This window comes from Xiphophorus maculatus, chromosome 23 (genome assembly GCF_002775205.1).
Source record: "Xiphophorus maculatus strain JP 163 A chromosome 23, X_maculatus-5.0-male, whole genome shotgun sequence".
Taxonomy (NCBI): Eukaryota; Metazoa; Chordata; class Actinopteri; order Cyprinodontiformes; family Poeciliidae; genus Xiphophorus; species Xiphophorus maculatus.
In genome coordinates, this window is record NC_036465.1 from 24855108 (window position 1) to 24882227 (window position 27120).

Genomic DNA, 27120 nt, shown 5'->3' on the forward strand with positions numbered 1-27120 from the left:
TACATTACTGATTGACCAACAGTCTTTGTGTTTTATTTAAATTCGGGGGCATTATACAGAAATAAGAAACACAACAGGAAATATGATTCCAACTGCAGCTTTCTTAAAAATACAGACACATAATAATAATAAAAAAACCAATCCCTCATTTGGCCATTTTCAGGTATTCTTAAACATTGAAATACAAAAAAAAAAAAAGATTGCTAATAACCTACCATTAAGACAATACCAAGTAAGTAAAAATAGAGGCTAATAGACCATTTGTCCAGAAAGCAGCTGATGTTTTAATGACTGTCAAGTGCTAAATATTGGATTAGGTGTTTCCAGGGTTGGTGGTGTAAATGATTATTATGTGCTAATATTTAACGATGACATTGGTGGCACCCTGAATCTCAGTTACATTACTTTCAGACGCTCGTTTGTGCCTGGTGATGTGGTTTTCACATTCATACTGATGGTAGATGGGCGTTAGGCTAACGGGTTTAGCAAGGCTGAGGCTAACCGGAGTGCTCCGTGCTTTCACCTGCTGCTGGGAAGGCACGGCGGAAATATAAGAAAACACACTGAGTAAAGGTAAGAATGAACGAACGGTGCGCTTATAAGCCGAGTGGTGAATCGTTTCTCTTAGTTTTTTTTTTGTTTGTTTGTTTGTTTGTTTTCTTCCGGGTCGGTTCTGGGTCTTGGGAAGGCCTGAGGTTTAAGGTAGAAACGGTGATTGAAATGCTACTGCTGCGCCTTCTTCGCTTGAGCCTCTGCTTCCTAGTGACAAACAAGGAGGGAGACAGAAGAAGAGGAAAGGTATGTTACACTAAAATGGAGGATATCGGCTTAAATATCTGCCGTAGAGGACGGCTTTGTTTCTACGGCAACCGCTACGCCTGCAGTTCCTGCTGCGGCAGACAGGAGGTGCCAGTGAGCAAGAGAGTAGACACTGTGGAGTGAGGATGCGGTTTGCTGGACAGATGAATTGTGTGACGATTATAAACGTGTTTTCTGAGCCGGAATTAACACAGTTATATTTAGAGGTGTTCTGTATGGTTATACTGAAGCACTGCCAATTCACAGAAAGGACAAATGCTGATGTGTTTTTGTTTTATGAGCTCACCTTCGAACCTGGAGGAGCAGTCAGACCCAGAAATGCATACACAGCGTTGTCCTCTCTGGCGTCGAAGAAGGCCTCGTAGTTCTAAAGAAAAAAAAAAAAGCAGCAACAGTTCAGTGGGTTCAGGGTTAGGGCTGTCAACTCATCTATATCTAAACAGCATCTTCTGAAATTAATCTTTCAAAAATCCACAACAATCCAAGGGTTTTCATTTTATTGAGATTTTATGTGATCGACTAATACCAAGTAGCATATAAATGGGGAAAAACAGAAATCTGAAATGTGTGGCATGTTTCTGTTCAGCCTACACTATGTAGAAGAATATTTTGGTGCAGTTATAGTCACAAGTAGTTAAGTGTATGGGAAGGTTTTGCTCATTCTTTTCCAAAGGCAGCTCTAACTCAGTCAGATTTGTTGGAGTGTATGACTAGTACTTTGACTAGGCCATGCTAACACGTTTTTGAACTAGGCTGGTCCAATGTCTCCCAGGCAGTATGTTAAATACTAATAATTTAGTTAACATAAATGTTAACTAAATGTCTGGGTCTTAATGTTAATTTAGTTAATATAAATAATATTATTTATGTTAACTAAATTAACATAAATACTTTATGTTAATTTAGTTAACATCGAAAAATCTGAGAGATTTTTACATTCAGAATAAAAGATTTTTAAGTTTCTATTTGTTTTCATTCATATTTTTTCTGTAGGTACTTTATTAATACACAGTTGTTTTCACCACAGTAAGGTTTTATTATATTTTTCTTTTATGAGTTTGACGCAGCTGGAATTCCTTGGAGATATGTTTTAGAAGAACATATAGGGGACATTGTGATATTTTCATTTGATAATTTACTGTATCTATAAAAAGAAATTGAAGGCATAATAAGCTTATGCTTCTACCTGCACATTTTTCGGTCTGCACAATGCCTGGTTTTAGTTTTCAACCTTGTGGGTTTTTTTTTTCTTTTCTTGACTGTAATATATGGAAAGGTTTTACACATCATTTTGCAGCACACTGAGAGTGACTGCCACGCCACTGTGGTTTGATGGATGACGTTGCGTGAGTTTTCACAGCCAGTCTAATCGCAGAGGTTAGAGAACAGCTGAGATGAACAAGCCGCCCGTACTCCCCCCACGTTCCGTTTGGTCGGACAGAGTCGCTGGCATTCCTGGTTCCTCGCTCCGTCTCGGTCCTTTTACATTCCCTCCTTTTTCTCCCACACACTCGAACACGCCCTACAGCTGCAGACGTCCTGGGAAATCGCTCTGCTCTTTTGTCTGTGACATTTAATACAACCCGCAAGCGCAGTTTCACCTTCAGCCGCGCAGGACTCCTGCAAACAGCCAGCATGCTTTTAGCGGCAGCGTTCATGCCGTGCTGACATGCTGCGTCGCTAAATAGCGTCCCTGAGCGGAGCAAAACGACAGCGTAATGAAAAAACAGAATTTAACATTTTGTTTCAGAAGATAACTTATGTGTGCATTTGTTTTTGCTTTGGCCTGGTTATGTAAGCATTTTCCCAATAGAGAAATAAGCAAAAACTTCACAGAACTGGTCTCTGGTTAATGTGGGAAAGTTAACTATTCACTATTTACTTTTAATACCTGGTGATGTGACTTAAATGAAGCTCTTGTCCATGGGTATATTTTCCCTCTGCTCACACGGTCAGATAAAGATGTCACAGAATTTGTTTGCAGTCTAATGCTGACTGAATAATATGCAAAACTTTATGGAAATGCTTTTCCTAAGCACCTGTCTTTTATCAGATACCAGTACACAAAAATCCCAGTTTGGTACGTGCAAATAAACAAAAAGATTCAATATGCTTCAGTGCTACAAACCTGACCAGAGATTTGTTGTTAGTACCTGCGTTCCCATTGATCATATACTTGATGAAAACACAGAAATTTCAGAAACCGATTTTATGTTTTTCTATGTAAAGGTTTTGCGCTAGGATGAGGTAGATTTTCAAATTAGTGTATTTAGGCGACACTGGAATGGAAACACGTTTTTTTCTGCCGCATCACACCAGTCACATGATCAGCAACCGGATGTCCCTACTGGTGGAAAAGACAAAGAAGACGACAGGAAGTGGTAATAAGAGGCTGACGGCGTTCCATGTTTTTTTATGACGTCGTATGAACAGCTTTGTTCACGTGTGATTTTAATTGTGTTTCTTATTTAATGGAAAGACCGCAATTGCACTTTTTTTCTTTTTGACATTAGCTGAATTTTGACCAAATAATTTGTGCACATTTGTAATGGAAACGCAGCTATTTTATCAGTTAATAAAATTACTTCATAACACTAAAATCCCTAATCATGATGTAATTATGGGTTCTTTTGAAAAGGTTTTTCAGATACTGGATAGCAGAAAATGCTTGGGTCACTTTAGAGTTTCTCTAATAAACAAACTGCTACATGTAAAAAATGTTCTTGAACGCATCGTAGCAGCACAGCTGGTCATAAAAGACGGCGGCTCTATTTTAAGGCTCTTTACACGTAATTACCAATTTCCACAAATGCTTCTCACAAATGATTTCTTCTTTAATAACTTCACTAATAAGCAAAAAATCAAAATAAGCCCTCTAATGAGTTGCAGTTTAAGATGAATTTGTCGGTGGTTCTAATGTATCCAGTGGGCCTCACCCCGCAGTATTTTTCTTCATTAAAAATCTGAGGGGGCAGAGGGTTCCCCGTGGCAGGTCGTGACTCCTCCGGTACGTTCTCCCTCATCCACTTCCTGTTGGCCTCGTTGGCCGCGATGTCGCACTCCTCGTACTCGATCTTATTGGCCGCCAGGAAGCCCATCACGTCCTGCTGCTGCTTTTTAATCTGCGTTGGGGGCGGAGATGGAAAACAAGCAAGAAAAGAGAGAGAGAAAGAAGGAAGCTGTCAGTTATTAGCTGCAAAATCAGGAGGAAGCGCAGGGTTCACCGCTCTGTCACTAGTCTGCTGCGGAGAGGAGGAAGCGTCTACGATGAGATAAATACAGCTAAGGAAGTTGCTCTGTTGCTAGGTTACCACGTTTGGCAGAAAAGTGGGTGAAGTTAATGTTATGTTTTACTAGCGGTAGGTAGACATGCTGGATTTTATTTGCAAAAAAAACCCAAAAGGGAAATTAATCTACCTACAGTCAAAATGTTACTAAGGAATGTAATTAAAACACTTTGAAGAATAGTTGAGATTTTGTTAGCAAGAAAGAAAAAGTTGCACTATTTTTCTTTGCGAGTGAAGTCACATATGTTAATATTTAGCTTCAATTAGACCGCTATTTTTTTTTTGTATTCACTCTATTACCCTGGATTTTAGTTGGGGGTATCAAGTAAAAAGGGCTAAACGCATATGTCACACTTTCCAGACTTCTGTTAGTAGATAATTTATAAAATATTTTCTTCCACTTCACAATTCTACTCCAGGTATAGTGCATAATTATAAACAGTAATCTTCTCATCAGACATTTTCCCCGTGGATTCAAAAACAGCAGTTATCAAATTGCTGCTGCAGAACTACCTGGCGTAGTGACTAACTCTGACCTGAACGTTCAGAGTCACATGAAGACAGTTACGAAGTCGGCCTTCTGTCACCTGAAGAACGTTCCCAGGTTTAAAGAATCAATGTTCCAACAAGATCTTGAGAAAGAAAACGTGTCACCATGCTGCAACAGTGTCCTCACAGGTCTACCTACCAAAAAAAAGAAAAACTCAATCGTCCAGCTGCTGCTGCTGGAGATCTGACTAAAACCAGGAAGAAGGAGCACATTAAACGCGGTTCACTCTCCTGTAGCTCAGAGAATTGACTTTAAAATACTGTTGTTTATAAATCACCAAACGGCTTAGCAATAAATTATATTAAAGACCTGCTTGTTGTCGTATCAACTTTCCAGACCTTTTAGTTTCTGTGGTTCTGGTCTGCTCTGCGTACCCAGAACCAGAACCAAACGTAGAGGAGCAGCTTTAAGTTTTCATGCGTCACTAATCTGGAACAACCTTCCAGAAGGTTTTCTGGGAGTTTTTAGCCTTTAAAACCATTTTTAAGGCTAAAAAAAGGGCTAAAATCCATTTTCTTAGTTGACCTTGAGCAATAATAACCGGAACATTCTTACTTCTGGTCTTCGTTTCAATATTCTGTAGTACTTTTTGGATGATTTTGATGATGATGCTTTAGAATATGTAATATTTGCTGCTTGTGTGTTTGTTTTATGTCCTCATCACGTTTATTTATTGTGTTATGCTTGTATCATGTACAGCACTTTGCTGCTGAAATGGGCTTTACAAATATATCTGACTTAGCTTGACTCCAGAAAGGTAATTTAAAAAAAAATAATAACCTGAACACATGTATTTCCTGAACGTGGAAGCAGTTGAATATTTCTCTTCCTGTCTGGTTTTTTCGTGTAGGTGTGAACCTTTTCGACAGGCATTTCTGCCAACAGCCTGTCTGCTCCATCCACTCATCCCGTTTGCCTCTTCTGCTAAATATCCGTCTTGTTAAAATAAAAACAGCAGGCCTCTCCTAACTCTAACCGGAAAGGAGGAACAAAGTGCAACTTTTCAGCCAAAAGGAAGTGAAACTGTCTCTGGATTGATGTGGCTTCAGATCGAATCTCTTCTAATGCAAACCGTCGTGTTTTGTTTTACATTTTAGCACAAAGGATCCTAAGAAGACAGACACAAAGGCTGAACATTAAGACTTTAACTCTTGCCGTCTTTCGTCTCAAGACGTCAATATGTAAGAGAGAGAGAGAGAGAGTGTGTGTGTGTCAGGGCAGTCCAATAGGCTCCCAGTGGGTGTGTGTAAGAAGGGAGGATGGCCCTACAAGGCCAGACGGAAACAAGAGCTCCTCTGGGACTCAAGAGGAGGTAACTGGTCAAACAGGAGCCAAATAAGGCCTTCTGCGAGGAGAAACCCACACATATCCCACTCTCTGCTGCACACGCTGCATTCACACACATAAACGCAGCTTCGCCACAAAACCAACACCTGAGGATCGAGCTGCCGCCGTCGCCCCGGCAGCTCTGACTGCCCCCTACGTTACGCGGGCTCCTCCCAGTGTTTTATGGCATCCAGATGAAGACAGGTGGATTACTTAACAACCGTCTGCTGAGACAACACCGAGGCGTGTAAACCAGTGCTGGCAGATTAGCCGTGGCACAGTGTGAATTCATGACCGGGCTGGAAAAGGGGGCAAAGTCCCAAACGCCAGCATGCTACGGGAACCGGCGAGGGGCTAAAGCAGCCGAGCAGAACGCCATACACGCACACGGTTTAACAGACCCTGTCTCCACTAACACACACACACACATTTGTACTTCATTTGACTCAAATCTGCGTCGCCTCCAACAGACTGACCTGGTCCTAAATCCCGTTGATGGCACATTTGTCTTTTCCTCCTTCATGTTAGCTAACTCTGGCCACAGAAAGCATGCGCATTGTGCCGTTGCCAAGCAAAATTAATTTGTGGGACAAACTGGCCACATGCCATCTGCCTCTTGCTCTAATTGCTCAGTGGGAACTCCCTGCTCTGCCCATTCGAAATGCTCTCTGCTGTCCTCTGCCCTGACTTGAGCCTCTGGTGATTTTGGCAAGGAGGGAAACAAACTGTCTTTGTCTTCAGGAACGGTCAGAAGCAGGAATTTTCCTCTTTTTCTCTCATGCTGTGTCAGGTCTATTTCTTCGGAAGATAATTTTATTGGTTTGTCTGGAACTGCAAAGCTTACTAGCATCTGCTTGAAGCGTCTGTAACTCTGACAAAAAAACAGTGTTTAGATCTCCAAGTCCAATTTTTCTTTCTTCGATTGATTGGGTTGATTGCTCTGACAATTTGACAAGGTTTTCACACTATGATCGGTTTTCTAGGTGAATCCGATTAAATTTTTGGAAAATCTGGATTATATTTTTTCCACCAATGCACTTCCTGGGTTTCCATAGCCACCATCTTGTTTGACAAGTGTCTTTTACAACTTATGTCTATTTGGACTTTGAATTCAGGCAAACTTTATGAGGCAATCTTACAGTCAGGCTTTGATTTGTGTTTTTTTAATTTAGGAGAATAGATTCATAACATGATGAGAATGCAATCTTAACATGAGGAGAACAAAGCAGACGTTTTGTGAGAACGACACAAAAAAACAACTAATAAGGAACATCTTGTGAAGTTGCACTTTGGTGTAAGTTTTAAAGATGATACTTAGTAGAAATATTTCATCTTTTACCACATCAGCATCAAATCATCCCTCTGCAGCAGGACTTGGAAACGGCTGTGCAAAAACAACTGTGTCTATTTAGAAGAAAGAACCAGAGAAACTGAGCTGGTCAATCTGATCCTGATAAATCTATCCAATGTTTTTCTCATTAAAGTCTTTTTTTATCGTCATCGTATGACTTTTTTTGTGTGCTAAGATCACATCTCTATTCTGGTAATATTATGACTGTATTCTTGTAATTAAACAAAAATTTCCTTAGTCCGGCCCCAATACGCCGCCGTGCAACTCAAATAATCAAAACAGGGATGATTGGAATGAAACCACTCTTTGAAAATTTCTCTCCTTTTGGATTTCTCTTTTAGAGAAGAAAGCAAAACAAACCAAATCGATAAAAAAAAAAAAGCTATAATCTGATGTGGTATGAAAATAGTCAGTGGTTTTATTTTTAAGCCACATTGTAGCATCCTGTTGATTTTGGTGATCCGAATGTTTTGAGGTGCTTTCAGCAAACACCGCTTCTCTTCATCCCTTCAAATATCCCAAATATTTAGCTGGACTGCCAAGAAAACCCTTTGCCACCAGGGTGCCTGATACTTCTCCTGAGTCAGAACAAACATCCTCTGTTTATGTTTTTTGTTTAATATGTTAGGAAAGGTCTTTTTTTTAAAAAGTTGGCCGTTTAGTTGAAAATGACGTGAACATTTCATAATTAAAAAGTGAGTATTTAAAGGGATCTCTTTAATTTTTCAAATATGTTTCTCCTCTTTCCTTGTGCAGTTCAGATGCAATCCATTTCTCTAGAATGGTACGAAATTACTCTGCACCAATGGGTTTTTTTTGTAACAGGCAGAGAGAGACTGTTACACCACTACTGCGGGACCTCCAGGCTGCAAACCTGCAACGTTTTGAAAGCCTGATTTGCCTGACCCAGCCTTTGTTTTGGAGTGTCTCAGGTTGCACAGAAAACAGGATGCAAATATCCTGATAGATCAACAGAAATGCAAACATGGAACAGACAAAAAAAATAAAAAATCCAAGTGTTGATTCTCTGGTGTAGATGTGTTGTGCGCAGCTTGAAACAGATTCTGTTGCTAGAAGGACAGCGCAATGTAAGGACAACGGAGCGTTATCGTTACATTATTGTTGTGTAAACAAGGATACAGATTGCGATCGACCCACATTTTCCTCTTTATTTCCCATCATCGTGTTGTCCCCGTGGCGACCAGGAGCTTAACCGTCCCGGTTACCGAGATCTCAATCAGGTGTCGGTAGCTGGCAGCTGACCTAAGATTTCTTTAACATGCAGTTTGAAATCATTACCCATAAAATATAACACTTTACCAAGCATTGCCTTTGTGAGTCAGACCTTTCCGAACCTTGTTACTGTGATCATTGTTTTCATAAATCACACCTGGAGAGGTAAGAAAACGTACTGACAGTTATTTGGCAACAATCTATTTGACATTATACATTTGAATTCTTCAGATTTTTACAACTCTAAAGACATGATTGATTGTTTTTGATGAATTTGATAAAACATGGCATACTTTCAGACCAGTTTAGTTTCTTGTGGTGCGTTCAACAACTACAATTTTCACATGTCCTATCAAATGTCCCAAATCTTCGGGACGAGTAGGAGCTTCTTAAAGAGACGGAGGCCCAGTTTCAAGGTGATAAAATGCGAAGTCAAATTTCTTTTTGAATTATGCATTTTTACAACAACTGAAGGTAACATAGTTGCTTGTCTGTGCTATAAAATGGCCCTATGTGTCTGGAAAACACACATTACTGCCCCTTTAACTTGTTGTATAGGTCCATCAACATAACAGTGCCACATTACTTGGTGGAAAGGCAATGTGATTGCTGAGTATTGGCTTCTGGTGATGTCTGTGAAACGCTATGACTAGGAAGTAAACAGTTCTTTTTGAATATTTACAGGTTCTGAAGGTTATGAATACTCTATAAAAACCACAGTGATGGTCACGCCACAAGAAAAGAGCACTTTGAGATCTATCACACTTTTAGGTAGAGGAAAAAAACTAGTTGTCATTGACAACAAAAACACAAGCAATGTGGACATAAATCTGACAAATCGGAGTTTAATTACAAAGATTTTAACTCATTTTAAAAAATTACACAATTAATAGTTTCATTTTTTCTTTTCATACGAAAGTTCCAGTCGGAACCTTGTATTTGTACATTGTTTCTGGCATGCCCCTTAATCTGACGCACAAGCGACATCCACAAACAATGACAGATGATAAGGTTGCTTCTCTTGACTGACCAGTGGTTAATTTTTGCTCAAAATTTGCCTGAGTACAAGCCTAAAATAGCATCTCGATGCTAAACATGTAGCATCAGTACAGACATAATGCTAACATCAGCGTCCACATGCCACATATTTAAAGACTTTTCTTTTAAAAAAGTGACAGAAATAATCAGGAGTTACTCACACATTTGAAAAATGAATAACCTAAATAACAAAAACAATAAATGTCTTTGTTGTTGAGCTCATATGTCTATATATTCAATAATTTGACACAGAAGAGGGTTTTTGAATTGAAAACATTGGGTATTTTGGCAATATATGGTTTTTGATTAAAATAATTATTAATTACAGACCCTGCAATTAACGCTGTTAGAAATTTTAATCGAGTCCCACCACTAGTAAAGTTATAGAGCTACTACAGGGAAAGTACTGTGCATACGTTTTTCTATACGTTTTCTCAGTAAACATTCTAAAAGGATTTCATCGTACCAAGATAACCCTGATTGCCCTTTGAATTGCATGCGGTTACACACGACAAACACAATTATTCCCCAGAATTTAATAAGATATATTAAGAAAAGGTTGTGGATTAACGTTTCCTTTATTTTACAGCAAAATATCCTGATCCGCTAATATTTCGTCAACACATCCAATACAGACAAAATCTGTTGCTCATTTCAGGATGTGGAAAATTGGGCCTTTCTGACAATGCTGCAAATATTTAACATTTTTAAGGAGGACTGTGCTCGTCTAAAGGTGTAGGAAGTGGAATGTGCAGCATCATGCACCGTGGTTTACATTCCACCACATCCCCCCCCAGGGAGCTTTGGTCCGGCGTGAGATCAGATCCAGGCCTGATCAATCCCAGAAAAAGGTCAGCTGTTAACTCACGGCGTTAACAGCTGCTAGACAATAGCGGCCATTGATTAGACGAACTGCATCCAACAGCGCGGGCTTAGACCAATGAGGCTGAGACTGATTTTTCTGCTGACCCAGAACCAACGTCGGTTTATGTTCGGTTCAATCAGGCAGAAAAGAAAACACATTGAAACAGTGTGCCACAAAGATAAGTCTGAATGCGTTCCTAATTCAACGCAGGCCCAATTTTTAAACCTGCCGTCTGAGCTAAAGGAAACAAGAATCGACTCCGGCCCTGTGTGTTTCTAAGGGATAAAGGTTTGTTGAGATTAGATGTAGCCTGATTTCCACCATAAACAACAACTTACTGGAATGTGGTGACTGGTAGCCGCTCCCACCCAGTCCTCAGCTCAGTCAGCAATTACAGCACTGCCACAACAGGGTCTTACGCCGACACTCTGGACGGGTTCCCTGCCGCTACCCAAAGGTACGATAAAAAGTAATCTCCAAAAGGAATAGTTTCTAACACAAACTGCCTGGCTAGCCACATCAGCCATCCTAAACAAAGCTAATTTAGAACCAACAGGGCGTCAAGTGTGGCGTACTTGACACAAATAAGGCCCGAACATGTTCACAAGTTATATTGCTCATTTATTGAGGCAAGGAGGAAGCAGTTCAACTGTGAGACTGTTGAGCATAAATGGAAATAAGAGCAGGAAAGGTTCCTCAGTTGTGGCTAATGTTTTACTTTGATCCTTCAGTAAAATTTCCCTTTCAGGTTGCCCTTGTTTGTCTACAGACTAGTAGGACTCGTGCAGGTGTACAGAACATTTGCATCTGTAGATTTGGGTAAAACTACTCCTTTTGCTTTCCAAATGCAAACTCATTGTAACCTCGAGAAAGCAGGGTAATATCCAAAAGATAATGTCTGTGCTATTCCAGGAAGAGTGCTGACATTGGGACCTAGTAAGCTGTACCTTGTATGAACTCATTTTTATTTACTCCTTTGGAAGAAGCACTGGAAGAGCTTCCTAGAGAATTTCCAATCAGACAAGACAACGTACTTCCTGAAGTGACTCAAACTGTAGCTGGCAATACAACAAAGGACGCTCTCCTCAGGTTGGAAAATCGTGTACTAAATGGGAATTACACATATCAAGATTTCCCCTGACCATTTGCCTTTATTATGTCCAACAACGTTTTCACCTTTGGGTTGCAACAGGGAATAGAGACAAAAGCAAAGATGTAAGAGTCTATCAAACATCCAAGAAAGGCATGCAACACTTGGCTATCTTTCAAAATAAGTGGCCCATAGTGAGTTTGACTTACGCCTGAATCATGGACAATATTTCAGACATGAGGAATGAGCTGTAACAAAAGCCTTCCAACTATAATAAGCTTAATCTCTGTGATAATCAATCAAAAAATATGACAAAAGCTAAACATCTGGACCTCTCCAAAAGGTGCATCTCTAATTTCAACATGCCTACGTACGCCTCACGCTGGTGTAGGTTCTTAGTTGTCGAGGACACAGCTATCCTAAGTACCTAAACAGAAAGCAGATGGACTTCGTCTCTTGCCTCACCTCTGACTCAAAAGGCGTCTTCAGTTCTAATCATGGCTTAAGAGCTTCAGGTGTATCAGTGGCAGCCAGAACCATCTGATCATTCCACCAATCCCTTTAAATTCATATAGAAGAAAACAGGAAGAAAACTGTCACTTGTTATGGAGATTAAAATCCGTCGGTGAGAACGACTACCGTTGGAAGAGTTTGCCCGCAAAGCACAGGCTCAAGATGGTATTTTGGAAATACTCCTACTCATCTCCGTGCTCTTTACTGCCCCGTCATTCTGTGACAGAGTGCACCACGGGAAAGAGATGGTATAAAATACGTTTTCAGTCATGCATTTGATCAAACATACAAACCTTTGACTAGATCAGCAAGAATGTAATTTCATGGCAGAACAGGTCAAGACAACTAGATAGAAGTAACATTATGATATAGATTGACCTATCAAGCAGTGCAGGGTGCGTGTGTGTGGGCGTGTGGGTGTGTGTGTGTGTGTGTGTGTGTGTTTGTGCACACAGAGCATAAGGTCGTCCACTTGCTCCAGCAGACAGTACTGTAGACGGATCAATGAGAGGAAATGCTGCAGCCCAGACGTACAACAGTGCGCCGAAGGCATTCTGGACTCTAAACTGCCCACCCTGACTCCACAGGAAGTTCCTGTCCTGTAATGCTCCTCATGCGTAGAGCCAATGCAAATGTCATTTGCTGTAATAGCCTCCCAGGATAGTTCAAATGAAAGAGGCTCTGTGTTTGATGGGTTTGTCTGTTGGGAGCTGCTAAACCACAACTTTGGGTGTATTTTTAGGACTTTACACGATACAGCAATATGAAGTGGGGACATATTTTGAAGCGGAAGGGAAACTGTACGTCCTTCGACGACTGAATTACAAGCTAGCATTTGCATGAACTGTGCATTTGTATTCAGCTACCGGAATCAAACTTTTTTTTTTATTTTTACGGGGGATTTATCTCCACCAACAGTGAAAGTTGTCGCCTTTCAAAATAGTTCAAATTCAGACAAATTGGATGTAGAGTCAACATAAAATTTCATTCATTGTTTCTTGTCCTACTGCAAGTTCTCATTTGGATCCAGGTTAGGAGTTTTACGCCGTCCTAACCCATAAATATGCCTCAATCCAAACCATTCCACTGTAGCTCTATGTTGTATGTTTAGGGTCATTCTCCAGCTGTAGAGGTGAACCTCCACCCCCAAGCTCTAAACCTTTCCAAAGTACCGTGAACGCAACATTTGTGATCGATGTGTGTCAGAAGTAACAAGTTTTTGTCCGAATTCAACAGTAAACTAGTACGTAATGAGGACAAGAACAAGTTGTGGTTTCCAGAAAGACCTAAACCCTGCTCCTCTGCTGCAGCTGCCTCTCTGAAAGTGAGGCCCTGGAGAATTGCATCACCATCATTCCAATCCACTCCGAAAGAAAGTTGCAAATCCGTAGCAAACACTCCTCAATGCCGCATAACCCCGAGGAGAACGTCTAACCTCTCTATGCTTTCCGGAGCGAGCCAGACCCAAGCAGCGTGGGCTGGCATCAGGTGACACGGCACTGAATCTCAAGACCGTTACTGATTTACAGTTGTGTTTTTGGGGGGTTTTTTATAAAGTGATTGTTTTGCTTGTCATTTGGGGCGTTTCAGCTGAATAAAAAGGCCTGAATTGTCACATCCGGAAGCTGTGACTGTTACAAACCGCAGCTTTGAGAGAAGTGAGGTCTGTCATGCCAAAAGCACTTCCTCTGTGTTTCTGCCTCTGTGGCAAAGTTAGCAAAAATCAAGAGACGAGCCCCCCTGTGAATGCTCTAAACTTCTAGAAGAAAGCAGTCAAAGTCTTTACTGATGATTCAGATGATTCTTTAAACAGAAAGATGACAGCCTGGTGGAAACCAATCCAATCAAAGTTCACCTAACCCCTCCAGGGAAAAAAAGGGAAAAAATCCCTGGATCTTCTGAATAAATCCTGCTTAAAGAAAAAGAAAAAAACACAACGAACCTCCAGCAAACAAGTCATGCCATTGTTGTATCCCTTACCGAGGTGGATCCGGAGGACGTTGCTATGTACACTTTGATCACCATCTTTTATCCCTGATGCAGTCTATTATCACAGGCTGGCTGCTGTCGTCGCGTGCTCCGTTGCAGGCCGATGGAGCAGCAGAGGCGCAATAACAATAATAATAATAATAATGATTAAAAAAAACCTAGAAACTTCCGAGGCTGGAAACCGAGAGTGTGTTCTTGCAGCGCAGACTATCTGCGCAAATGCTTCTGCTCTTAGCTCTGGATGGAGCTTGGCATTCCTCCTCCTCCTCCAGCTCTCCGCCCCTTCTCTCTCTCTCTCTCTCTCTCTCTCTCTCTCTGTAAGCCTCCCTCTCTCCGTCGAGCTCGAAGAGGGCGCACGCGCAGACGCGCACGCGCACAGGGCGATAGGGCTGTCAAGATGGCATCACTTCGAGGTTATGTTGTCTGAGAATATTCCAGCGCGGAGCCCTTTGTCTGAGCCAGACTCCATTTTTTTTTTTTCCTTGAGCCCTGCGGCGCGTGTCAGAGAATACTCCGGCGTGCACGCGCGTGGATCGTGAATTAAAAGTGAGGATATTTGCTGTGATTTTATTTTTATTTTCAAGCCGTCTTTGTGTAGCAGTGCAGTTTGTGGAGGCAGCCACTTTTCATTAGACGGGCTTTGCAGGCCCCCTGCAGGCCTCTTCTGCGGGAATGTATGGAGGGGCAGAAGTGTCACAATTTAGTACATCAATAAATGACTGAAGTTAAAATCAATACATTGGATCATTTCAATAGAACTAAACAGACATATTTTAAATAAAGAAATAAAAATACATACTCATTTTACATTGATACCATACCTATGTATATCAGTATTTTTTCTTTATTTTATATACAGTATATAGTTTTTTTTATTTCCCGGAGTCAAAATGCAACAGTCCAACAACTAAATGATTCGTCTGACAAAGATTTATCCATGTGTGTCAGTTTTAAATACATATGACATTAAATTTAAAACTTTAAAAAATAAGTAAGTAATACATTATTGGTTAACTGCAGTAATAATTATTTATATTTTCAAATAATTTACAAAACACATAATTGAGTGTGAGTGAGCATAGCTCACTAGGTTTGGATTCGGCACATTAAATTAAGCATACAGAAAGCATGTCTAATTGTTATGTATATTATCATGCAATTACATCAAATTTCCAATTTAATTAGAGGAGAAGAATTGCTTATTATCAACTAAAAATACAAAAGTTAATTTAATAAAAATGCAGTGGTGCAACTAACAAAGAGTTACTTACACCACTAACTCTTACACCAAGTTACACCAAGACACTCATGTTAATAAAGTATAATAGATCAAATAAAAAAAGCACAAATATATGCTAATATACAACAAGTACACTAAAAAGACATCATACCGTGCGCTTTGTGTCGTTTTCTCTTGTGGGAGGTGCATCATTTGGCCTGAATGGGATGAGAATAGAAAAATTGGAGTTCCAAGATATTTCAATTTAATATTTTAATTTTGAGGGTCCTGAGCCCTCATCTTGTATTCTTACAGATATCGCCATACGGGGCCAAATAAACACAGAATAGTCAAGTTTAAAGCTAGAGAGACTCAGATCTACATAGCCAACACACACAGGGGCAACAAAAACTGCTCGTGTGTGTGTGTGTGTGTGACTCAGCTGGACTTTATTTCTGCTGGCCACATGCGCTCACACCCAAAAAAATCACTCAGCACTTCAGAGAGGTAAAAAAAAAAATCCTACAGTTCTTTTTGCAAGAAATATTCAGTTTGACCCTGGAAAAGAGAGTATAGGTCTTTATTCACCCCGAGCAGAGGTTCAGAGCGAGCAGCGCTCACTTCAAACTGCAGTGTAAAAAACAACGTTGTTCATTTTAAACTTCTCAGAAGTGTGAGCACCTCTCCTAAATGTGTCCATGCCCAATATCTTCACTGACTAGCACACACTCTGTGTGTTTGAGGTTAGGACCTTCATGCTGGAAGGCAACAATGCTTCCACCATGCAGCCCAGCTTGAAACCAGATGTGATCATTAAATTAATCAAATATATTTCAAAAACAAAGGAGAGTGTCCAATTTGCCTCGTTTTGCTAAGCAAATCTGCCCAACATGGTAAAGCAGGCGGACCCCCTGATGCTGGTTTCTAAGCTGTCAGAACAACACATTTGGAAAAAAAGAAGAAAAAATATCAAACTTTGCACTTTTCAATGTTAGCATCTAAATGTTTTCTATTCGACTCTCTACACATTACCAATTTAAATAGAGCAGTTTGTTCTGGTTGGAAGTCAATTGGCATATGTCATCAGGTAGAGTGATGCTTTCTACAGTCACCCGACTGAAACATCTCATAAAAGATTCATCATAAAGGGTACAAAGAGTCCAAAACTGACAACCGCTATGCATTAAGGGTAGATATTCCAATTGGTCCTTTTATATATTTATTACATGCGTTTACAAACAGTAAAACAAAGGTTGTTTTACTGTCTTTTTTTGTTTCACTTTAAGCAAGATTTTGCGAAACCTTTAAACAAGGTTTTGCTATTGGTATGCTTGGCACAGTGATGACCAATACAGTTGAAGCCTCGCTGTAACGCGGTTCACCTTTCGCTGCTTCACGGATTTTTTTGTGCAGTTTTTTTTTTCTCACAGTGCATTGTGTTCTGCGTCCTGATTGGCTAAACAGTCTGTGCGCTTCTTCTCTACCTGTGTGTCAACAACGTTACGGTATTTAAATATACGTAATACAGCTTGGCAAATTTTGGTAAATGTTTTTGCCCAGAAGAAAGACGAGGGTTCACTGTACTGCAATTAAAACGATATTGGAACGCAAGAAATCTGATTAAAAAAAACATGGTATCTAACAAATTATTGAGTCTATAAAAAAATTATAAACATATTTGTATTTATTTAATGGATGTGTTACAGTTTTATTTAAACAACCAATATAAATATTCATGTAAACAGCTTATTAAATTTTTTTGGATTGTGGCACTTTCGGCCCTCTATAGAAGGAACCTAAACTATATCTGCAATAGCCTGACTATATATTTAACTCTAAGTAAGCTTTTGCCACTATTTCTATGTTTAGCACAGTGATGACAAATATTGCATTTAAAACTCTATTGAAAACAAAACTGATTAAAAAACACCGTAGCTAATAAATTACTTTTACTATTAAATAATTATATACACATTCACATTTGCATTTATTTAATGGACATGTTACATTTTTTTAAACAACTTGTATATAAATTTTGAACAGTTTATTTAATTTTATTTGTGGCAGGTTTGGCCCTCCATAAAAGGAGCCTAAGACAAATTTAGGATAACAGGACTACATATTTCATTCTAAGTATGTTTAGCACAATCATGACAAATAATTGTAAAGAAATACAAAAAACTGATACAAAAAATATACATTGTATCTAATAACTGGCTGACACTATTAAATAATTATAAACATGTTTGTACTTATTATATATATATATTACAGTTTTATTTAAACGACCAGCACATAAATATTCATTTGAAGTGTTTATTACATTTTTTGGATTGTGGCCCTTTTGGGCTTCCATATAAAGAGCCTACGACAAATTTAGGATAACCGGACTATATATTTCCTTCTGAGCAAACTTTTTCTACCGTTGCTATGTTTAGCACCATCATGACAAATATAACAATATAGAAACACAAAAATCTGATATAAAAATAAACGTATCTAATTACTTACTGACAATATTAAATAATTCTAAACACGTTTGCATATTTAATGTACATATTAAAGTTTTATTTAAACAACCAGTACATAAATATTAGCTGAAATCGTTTATTCAGTATTTGGATTGTGGCACTTTTGACCTTCTATACAAGTAGCCTGTAACAAATGTAGGAAAGCACATTGAGAAGATAAAAAAAAAAAAGTGTCGTAGAGCAGTGGGCGCCATATTGGACAGAAACACAGACGGGATTTGTGGAGAGATCTCTCAGATGTTAGTGTAACGGTGACAAACAATCAAAAGAGATATTGAGATTGAGTCCGCAACATTTTAATTTAATAATTGTTACAAAGTAACTCCGTTAGCGGTCTCGTTCCTAACAGCCGTTAGAAAAAAAAGCACACTCGCCAACGTTCCACAACCGTCGTTACCTAGCAACGGCGGAGTGATATTGACCCCCTCCGCAACCACGTCAACCTGCGACACCACTAGTAAATAACACACAACGAAACACAAAACAGTATTAATAAACACAAAACAGTATTAATTTACCTCGACTATTCCATCAAAATGGCCTGTATGCCACACTCTCCCCCTCATTAAAAAAAAATGTCCTATGACATTTTAAAGACCTTTTACTGGAAGTGATGTTATAAGTAAGGTACTTAACATGACATTCATTACATACATATATTACATATTATTGTAATAGTGTCCACCACTAACAGAGGATATTGTCACTTTAGATTACAAATGTCCAGTTACAAATACTTCTAAATATGTTCAGATCATCTCTCTAGTGTAACAGAACCTTAATTTCAGCCACAGTTTTTTTCTGATACCAGTCTTTTGTCTTGAAAGCACAGTCAATAAACTGTCTTTTGAGAATTCAAGTATAGTCTTTTTCTTTTAAATGTAGTTCTTAAACCTATATACAGTGTGTCTTTAACTCTGTACTTTAACACCTGGAACTACCCAGGGTCGCCAAAGTTCTTTACCGGTTGGGATCATACTCACAGGTAGTTCTTTAATGCCTAATTCCACCATGGTTGGCTCCCCCAAAGCATAATAGGTCAGCATCCTCGGACGGCGACGCTCTCTCTTTGGGTAGCTGAATGCAGGTGGTGGAACAGCTGCATCCTCTTCTTCCTCAGTAGCTGTTTCTGCAGATGGCTCAGGGCGATCCTGGTGTAGCTCCATGTCTTGGCCTCCATCTTCTTCTTCTGGTATGTTGTTCATCCAATTAGCCTGAGATTCATTCACTTTCGATGCGTTGTCTTGGTCAGGCTGGTCTGGTGTAAATGGTTCAGCATCTGGGTTTAAGCTGACAGCTCGGTGACCATTGTGCTGAGCAGGAGGAAACTGGCACACTAGCTCCATTTCCTCATCCATCTCACTGTCTGAAGATTCTTCTCGTTGACAAAGATGGCATGGAGATGTATTCGACTTAGTCTTTTTAGTCCTTTTTGTCATTTTTGAGTCTATTTCTGGGCTGTCGATTGGCAGACTGTCACAAGGGAGCAGGAGGTTCCTATGCAGCACACGTCTTTTGCCACCTCCTTCTGGTACTACTTCATATACTGGGCTGATATCACTTCTTCTCTTTGTGATGATGTGCACTTTATCTTCCCAAAAGGATCTGAGCTTACCAGGACCTCCTCTCTCTGATAAGTTGCGTACAAGCACACGCCCCCCAGGCTGCAGGTCAGCTCCATAAACTCTTTTGTCATATCCTTTTTTTCCTCTGTTCGATTCACGGGTGGCAGTTTTGGTTGCGATCTTGTAGGCTTGCTGCATCCTGCTTTGCCAATCTTTGACATACTCAGCATAGCTTTGCTGTGTTTCATTTGGCTGTATGTTAAACAGGAGATCTATCGGCAGACGTGGGGATCGCCCATAGAGTAGATAATATGGAGCAAAGCCGGTGGTGTCACTGCGGGTGCAGTTATATGCGTGCACCATCTTACATAACGACTTTTTCCAGTCAGACTTTTGCGCACTTGTGAGCGTACGGAGCATAGACAGCAGGGTTCTGTTAAATCGCTCCACTTGTCCGTTACCCTGTGGGTGGTAGCAGGTAGTGTGGGACCCTCGCACGTGACAACACCTCTGCAGTTGAGCCATCAACTGGTTTTCAAATTCCTTCCCCATGTCGTGGTGGATTTTCTCCGGAAAGCCAAAGCGAAGGGCAAAGTCATCAAATAGCTTTTCCACAACTGTTTTTGCGGATTTGTTTTTTGTGGGGTAGGCCTGTGCAAAGCGAGTGTAGTGATCCATTATAACCAGAATATACTCATAGCCTTGCTTACAGGCCTCTAGATGCAGGAAATCAATTGAAACCAGTTCGAATGGACGTGTTGTCACAATTGGCATCAGTGGTGCTCTGGCTGCTCTCTGTGGTCGTTTTGACTTTAGACACTCACACACTTGGGTCACAAAATGTTCTGTGTCCTGCTGCATTCTGACCCAATAAAACCTGTCTCGGATCAGATTCAGAGTCCTTTCGACCCCCAGATGACCCATCTCTTTGTGTAATTCTCGAAACACTAACGGATGATGTTCTTTTGGCAACACTAGCTGAGACGTATGTCCTGCTTTTCTGTATAAGATCCCATCATCGCTGATATATAGTTTTCGCCACTGCCTCAAGAGCACTCTAACATCTGCAGTCTCGGTTTTCACCACTCCTCTGGGGGGGAATTGATCTTGGCTTTTATAATGCATGACTCGCTTGATGAGAGGGTCTTTTTTTTGACTTTCTCTGATCTGTTCTGGTGTTAGTGGGGCAGGCAATGAAGGTGAAGAGGCATCCCTTACTAAGTCCAGTGTATTGATGTGAGCTGTGGTTATCCAGACAGATGGGGCATCTTGAAGCACAGTCACTCCCTGAATTGAAGCACTAATCACATCCTGAGTCACTTCTTCTGTACATTGCTGCAATAAGTCATTTATGTCCAGTGGCATGCGAGAGAGGCCATCTGCGTCTGTATTGTGTTTGCCTGGTCGATATTTAATGGTGAAATTGAAATCGGCAAGTTGGGCAACCCACCTGTGACCTGTGGCATTCAACTTGGCTGTGGTGAGAATGTAGGTCAGGGGGTTATTGTCTGTATATACAGTGAAATGAGGTGCATGGTACAAATAATCTCTAAACCTTTCACATATTGCCCACTTGAGTGCTAGAAATTCCAATTTTCCTGAATGCATGTGATAATTTTTCTCAGGTGGGGTCAGTGTTCTAGATCCATACCCGATGACAACCATTTTGTTATTCTGTCTCTGATACAGAACTGCTCCCAACCCTTCCTGGGAAGCATCAACATGCAGAATAAATGGTTGGGTGAGATCTGGATACCCAAGGATGGGAGGCTCAGTGAGTTTGTCAATAAGTGTGTTTATTGTCTCTTGATGGTTCTGTGTCCAGTGAATGGGAGTGTTTGATGGGAGGTTACCTTTATTTCTTGCAGTGTTGATGTTCCGTCTGTCTTTTTGCTTTCCTGATGGTGGATTTTCAGGTTGATTTTCCGGTGGACTAGCCAGAAGCTGGTAGAGGGGCTTAGCTATTCTGGAGAAGTTGGGTATATATGTTCGATAATAGGAGAGAAATCCCAGCATTTTTCTCAGATCTCCTACAGTTGTGGGGGTTCTCTCCTTCAAAGTTTGAACTGGTGCCACTTCTGCTGGATCCATCGTGTAGCCCTCACCAGAGACAAGACGTCCCAGAAATCTCACTCTTCTTTTGAACACCTCACACTTCTTTGGGCTCAGCTTCACTCCATGCTTCTGGTATCTTTGTAACACAGTTCTCATGTGGTTGAGATGATCCTCAAAACTTGGGCTGTGAACTAAATTGTCATCCAGATAGGGCTGGCATATCACATCTCTTAAACCAATCAGACATTCCTCCATGCTTCTTTGGAACTCTGCTGGGGCAGCACTCAAACCGAAGGGGATTCTGATCCACTGGTACAAACCCCATGGTGTTATGAAAGCAGTTAAGGGCTGACTTTTTTCATCCAGAAACCCTTGATGGTACGCCTTCCCCTGATCTAATACAGAGAACCAGGAGCTGCCAGTTAGAGAATCAAGCATGTCTTGGATTCGGGGAATAGGGTGGCGGTCAGGGACAGATTTTTTGTTTAATTCCCGGTAGTCACAGCACAACCTCAGACCCCCATCTTTCTTTCTCACACATACCACTGGTGATGCATATGGAGAACGTGACTGAGTTATCCAGCCTCTATTCAGTAGATCTTGAAGGTATTCTTTAACTTCCTGATGTAATGGCTTGGGAACTGACATATATGTTTTCTTCACTGGAGTAGTGTCATGCAGAGTGATTTGAAGTTTCAAAGAGGGAATTAAACCTATGTCACCTTCATCATAGGCGAATGCATGACACTCTTCTCTCAGTATCTGTCTCACCGTCTGTCTTTGGCTTTCCGTTAAGTGGCTGAGGTCAACTGGAGGATCCCACTGTGTTGGCTTCTGTTTTTCTGCTTTGCTGTTGATAATCAGGGACTGAGCTGCAGCTGGCTTTGTTCTGTGTGAAGGGTCATCTTGTTGTTCACCAACAGTGATGTTCAACTGTTGTGCATTTACAGTATAAGCTGTCTTTACTGCTTCTAGGTGCCCCAGGACTGCACGCTGATGTAGAGTAACATTATACTTATTGGTGTTGGAAATTGGGATTGATACGAATCCTGGGTTTTCTGTAGGAACTGTCATGAGACCCTCCTGAACACTGACACCTTCTGGCAGCACCGAGTCCTCCGAGGGAACAAAAAGAAGGTCCTCTCCTCTGAACTGAGTTCCAGTATTAACTTTAACATGGATGATGGTGATTTGTTCAGCTGCTAATTTGATTCGACTTCTCCCTGTGTGCACAAGACCCACATCAACCTGACTATCTGATGTCTGAATTAGTTTGACAATTGTCTGTGCAGTTTGGACAGTGACAGCAAAGGCTCCACACACATTTTGGATGACTTCCGGTTTCCTGTGTTTAAGTGTGTTGTCTCCTAGCACTTCCTCTATGACATTGTAGCCAATTATTGGTTGTTGTGCCACACTGGAGTCACTTGACACAAGTACTGGTACCAACAGGGGTTCTGCTGAGAGTGAATCTTTGCCCAGTCTAAATTCCACTTCCACCCAGCCCAGAAAAGGAATTTGTGTCTGATTTGCTGCAAGCCCAATAAGTGTATCCACCTCCAGTAGTTCATTCAGAGGTCTAACTCGCTGGTGTGGTAAGTGTAATTGTCTCCATTCTTCATTAATGAGACATGCCTGGGCACCAGTGTCCCATAATGCTTCTACTGGAGTGGCATCCATCCAACAATGAACAATGCATCTCTTACCTATGAGGTTCAGAAGTTTCTGTCTGCTCCGTGGATTCATGTAGTGAGCTGTTGGGGTAGATGAAAGTTCTGTATGGGAGCCTGGTTTGTTTGTGGTGGGACTGAGTGTTTTGTGTGGGGCTACTGAGGGTCCCGGCCCAGCAGCCCTGTCCAGTTTCCCTGCTGTCCCCTGTTCTGACGGCAGCCTCTGGCAAGGTGTCCTCCTTGACCACACTTATAACAGTGAGTGCACCTCTCCCCTGACTGTGCTTCTAGACAGGCTGGGCAACCTCTGGGTTTGCGGTAGCTGTGTGTGGTAGCTCTCTCTGTCTGATGTTTCTTAGTAATCTCCACTGTTTCCAACACCAGTTTCTTTAGTTCTAACATTTCAGCCTTCAGTCCTTCGATGAGTTTAGTTGTTCCTGCTTCCTGTTCTGTGTTTCGATTTTTCTTGGCCCCTCTCAATACATCTTTGGTCATCACTGTGTCCCCTATCTCACTTGTGGTTGCAGCTTCTCCCATGGAAGGAGGTTGAAACTCATGTATGCCTCCTTCAGCTCTCAGTTCATTTATTTTCGGGAACCTACTCACTGCACTTTTTCTCAGTTTTTTTTGTCTTTCTTGCTCTAAGTTTGCAGCTTCACTCACCCGCTCAATTAGGACCTCATCTGATACTGCAGGATTAGTCAGGTAAGGTTTTAGTTGGAATTTTACTGCATCGCTTAGCAGTCCGGTGTCTATGGAACGCAGAAATTTCCTTTGTATCAGTTCTGGGCTGAATTGTTCGCTTTCATCCTCTTCTTTTGATTTCCAGAGCATTTTTTCTTTCAGTTCTATAGCTCTAAATAAGAAATTCTGTGCAGATTCTTTTGGATCTTGTGAGATGTTCATCAGCTGATGAAGGAGGTCAGAGGAAGAGTCCACTTTAAAATGGCTTTTTAGGATAATTTTCAGAGTGGACAGTGTCAGTCCTCTTTTGATTTCCAGCATCTCTCTCAGGTGAAGCCCTGGGCTTATGGCCCGTATGACTGCTTCCAGGATCTCAGTCTCTGAATATCCTTTCCTCTGCCCAGATTCAATTTGGTTGATCAGGCTTGTATAGGACAATTTATCCCTCTGACCAGCTTCTCCAATCTGCCCACAAATCCGAAACTCCCGCCTGAGGGTCACTTCTGGTATGTGAGGTGATGGAGCACAGTGTGGTTCAGTCTCCTCCATATGCATTGTCATGCTCAGTTTCTTCTCTAAAACCCCAATTTCCTCCTCTATGCGCTGTCGGGCTTTGCTATGTTCTTCCTGGAATTCCTTATACTTGACTTTTAGTGAGTTTAATTCACCTTCGTCAGCTTGTGTCTGTTCTGGTGTTCTGGGCTCATCCGACGTCCAGGATTCCATGAAGGTGATTAAATTCTGGAGAAACCGTTGAAACGATTCAGGTTCTTCCTCATTTCCGATATCGTCCAGTGTGGTCTCTGCTAGTCTGATGAGGGAACGCCGAGTTTGGCCAGTAAACCCTCCTGGAGGTTCATCACTCTTGAGGTGTTTACAAACTAAAATTAGCTCTGACTTCTCTAGCATCAGCAGCGTTCTGCTCACTTCGTCTTGAAGCTGCTCCATCGGTAGTTTCTCCTCCGTCTTCGGTTCGTCTCGTTTGGATTAGTTACTTTTAGCTGAAACTCCTCCTGGGGCTGGCTCGCCAAAAATGTAACGGTGACAAACAATCAAAAGAGATATTGAGATTGAGTCCGCAACATTTTAATTTAATAATTGTTACAAAGTAACTCCGTTAGCGGTCTCGTTCCTAACAGCCGTTAGAAAAAAAAGCACACTCGCCAACGTTCCACAACCGTCGTTACCTAGCAACGGCGGAGTGATATTGACCCCCTCCGCAACCACGTCAACCTGCGACACCACTAGTAAATAACACACAACGAAACACAAAACAGTATTAATAAACACAAAACAGTATTAATTTACCTCGACTATTCCATCAAAATGGCCTGTATGCCACATTAGCTCCCGCTTTCACGCTCTCCAGCGGGGGATGCACAGCTTTAAACACCGGGGCATGTGGCTGGCCTGCTTTCTGCCGTCAGGGCCTGCCTGAAGCGCGCGCGCGCGCCTGTGCGTGTGAGCGCGCGTGCGTACGCGGCCGAGCGAGGCCTCCGCTTCGCAGTCACACGGTGTGTGTGCGTGGAAAGCACGTCCTCGAAGGCACAGAAAGCCCCTCCATTATTGCGGCGGCTTCCTCCCATCCTCTGCCTCGGCGAAGAAGAAGCCATCCGCGCAGACCTCGGAACATCACCGGCTCCAAAATTCCAAGTGTTCTGCGGCCCCGAATGGCGTCACCTGATTGGCCGAGAACCTATCAATCACGGCTTTAGCCGCACCCCTCCCCCCATTCAACCACTCGCCTCTCTGTTCCAGTGTGTTTACTACACTGCCGAGCATAAGGGGAGACACTCGTCTTCACATGCACTGAACCCACTAAGAAAACCAGTTTTTAGTTGTATTTGTAAGGAAACCTCCAAGAGATCAACATGCCCAAGAGAAAGGTACGTATTCTCGAAATAATACAAATATTTGGAGGGGCAAATCAGCCATTAATCCAGTGCAAACGATTGTGAAGACATCCCTCAGAGACATTACTTAATTATAACGCAACGTATAACCGTTCTCCGTCGCCGGGGATTTTTGCCTGCTTTCTGCATATAATGTAAATTTTTTGTGTGGTGGAATGGATATTTTCCCGCTCGCGCACGGCCTTTAAAGCGCGTGTGGAGAGCGCGAGCCGCTGTCCTTTGGGGGAGTCAGAAGTCTCTCTCGGTCTCCATGCAGTTAAAGCACAAGCAGCAGCCATGCTTTGCAGCTCTCTTCCACCTTCGTCGCCCGACCTACCGAGAACAAAACGCTCCGCTTACCGCCGCGGGCCCACCGAACCGCCGGCAAGTAGCGCCAGAAAATGCCCCGGAGCCCCCGCTTTGCGTTTTGACCGCGAAATCGGACATTCGCCGCGGCGTTTCGGTAAAATTATATATTTTCTCTCTTTGTTCGTAGTCCCAAATGGGTGCAGTGGCGCGCCTCTGCCGCCGGGTGGAGCCCGCGAGCGTCCCCCGGCAGGCCCCCCCGCCCCCTCCTGAAAGGCTCCCGCGCCAGCGTTCAAATCCGAGCTGCATGCACTGAATGAAGGAGCCGGAGGCGGGGGGCGAAAGCGGGGCCTGGACCCTCAAAATGTGGCTCCGCGGAGCCGCATGGCGCGGCTCCTGCTCCCTGCTCCTCAATCTACGCATGACGGCCATATTTTAAGCCCGCAGTGCGTTAAATCCACCTGGATTTGGATTTCTTCTTTTAGTTTTCATGTGAAATTGAAAAGTTTTTCCAAGGGGTTCGCGACTTATCGGAATGCGATACTGTTCTGCTTACAGTAATAAGCCGAACGCTGAGCGCAGGGATGTTATGTATGATTTATTTCCTCATCTTGACTTTTGTTTCTGTTTTGTTTTCCAGGCACAGGGAACAGAAGGAGGAGACAAGGAGGAGGTGAGCGGAGCGGTGTCCTCTGGTTCCGTTTCATTAAAACGCAGCCGCTTCACCGGACATGTGCTCTTGTGTTCGATTGAATCGAAATGTGTTTTTCCACCAGCTGCCACGTTTTATCCAAACTTTGACCGTATCCTCTTTTGTTTCAGCCCCAGAGGAGATCAGCTCGGTTATCGGCGGTAAGAATCTCTCACTGATCACACTTAGTGTAGCCGGCTCCGTTGACGAACGCGCCGAACATCACCCCACGCTTCAGGATACCTGAATGGTTGTAACGTTCAATAAATATCACATGACTCCTCTCAGGGAGTAAAATGAGGCGTCTAACTTTATTTTTTTTTTACTTTTTAAACCGGAATCATGTCAATACGAAACAAATAAAAGTGACGCGTTTAATGACAAAACTACAGAACATGTCCTGAGCGTACTGCTTTCGCAGTATTGTGTAACAAACCAAATAAACT

At 41.8% G+C, this 27120-nt stretch overlaps 2 protein-coding genes across 9 annotated transcripts in view; one reads left to right on the forward strand and one right to left on the reverse strand.

Moving 5' to 3' along the window:
- sh3bgrl (SH3 domain binding glutamate rich protein like) lies at window positions 1-25435 on the reverse strand. 8 transcript variants are annotated; one of them, XM_023328182.1, is made up of 5 exons: window positions 25094-25432; window positions 15453-15498; window positions 3756-3941; window positions 1106-1186; window positions 1-759 (listed from the first exon to the last, which is right to left on the reverse strand). In XM_023328182.1, exons 3-5 carry the CDS (start codon window positions 3915-3917, stop codon window positions 724-726), a joined length of 279 nt encoding a protein of 92 aa, XP_023183950.1. In that variant the 5' UTR covers window positions 3918-3941; window positions 15453-15498; window positions 25094-25432; the 3' UTR covers window positions 1-723. The 8 variants fall into 7 exon arrangements, 4 of the variants coding, with proteins under 4 accessions (XP_023183950.1, XP_005809887.1, XP_023183951.1 ...); XM_005809830.3 differs by lacking the exons at window positions 15453-15498; window positions 25094-25432 and adding an exon at window positions 14053-14302; XM_023328183.1 differs by lacking the exons at window positions 15453-15498; window positions 25094-25432 and adding an exon at window positions 10808-10908.
- A 118-nt stretch (window positions 25436-25553) lies between these two features.
- The window catches only part of LOC102228859 (non-histone chromosomal protein HMG-14A-like), a 3993-nt gene continuing 2426 nt past the window's right edge, over window positions 25554-27120 (forward strand). The window contains exons 1-3 of the mRNA XM_005813580.2: window positions 25554-25671; window positions 26624-26656; window positions 26806-26835. Coding sequence (XP_005813637.1) covers window positions 25657-25671; window positions 26624-26656; window positions 26806-26835 — 78 coding nt within the window. The 5' untranslated portion in view covers window positions 25554-25656. The remainder of the gene's footprint in view (window positions 25672-26623; window positions 26657-26805; window positions 26836-27120) is intronic.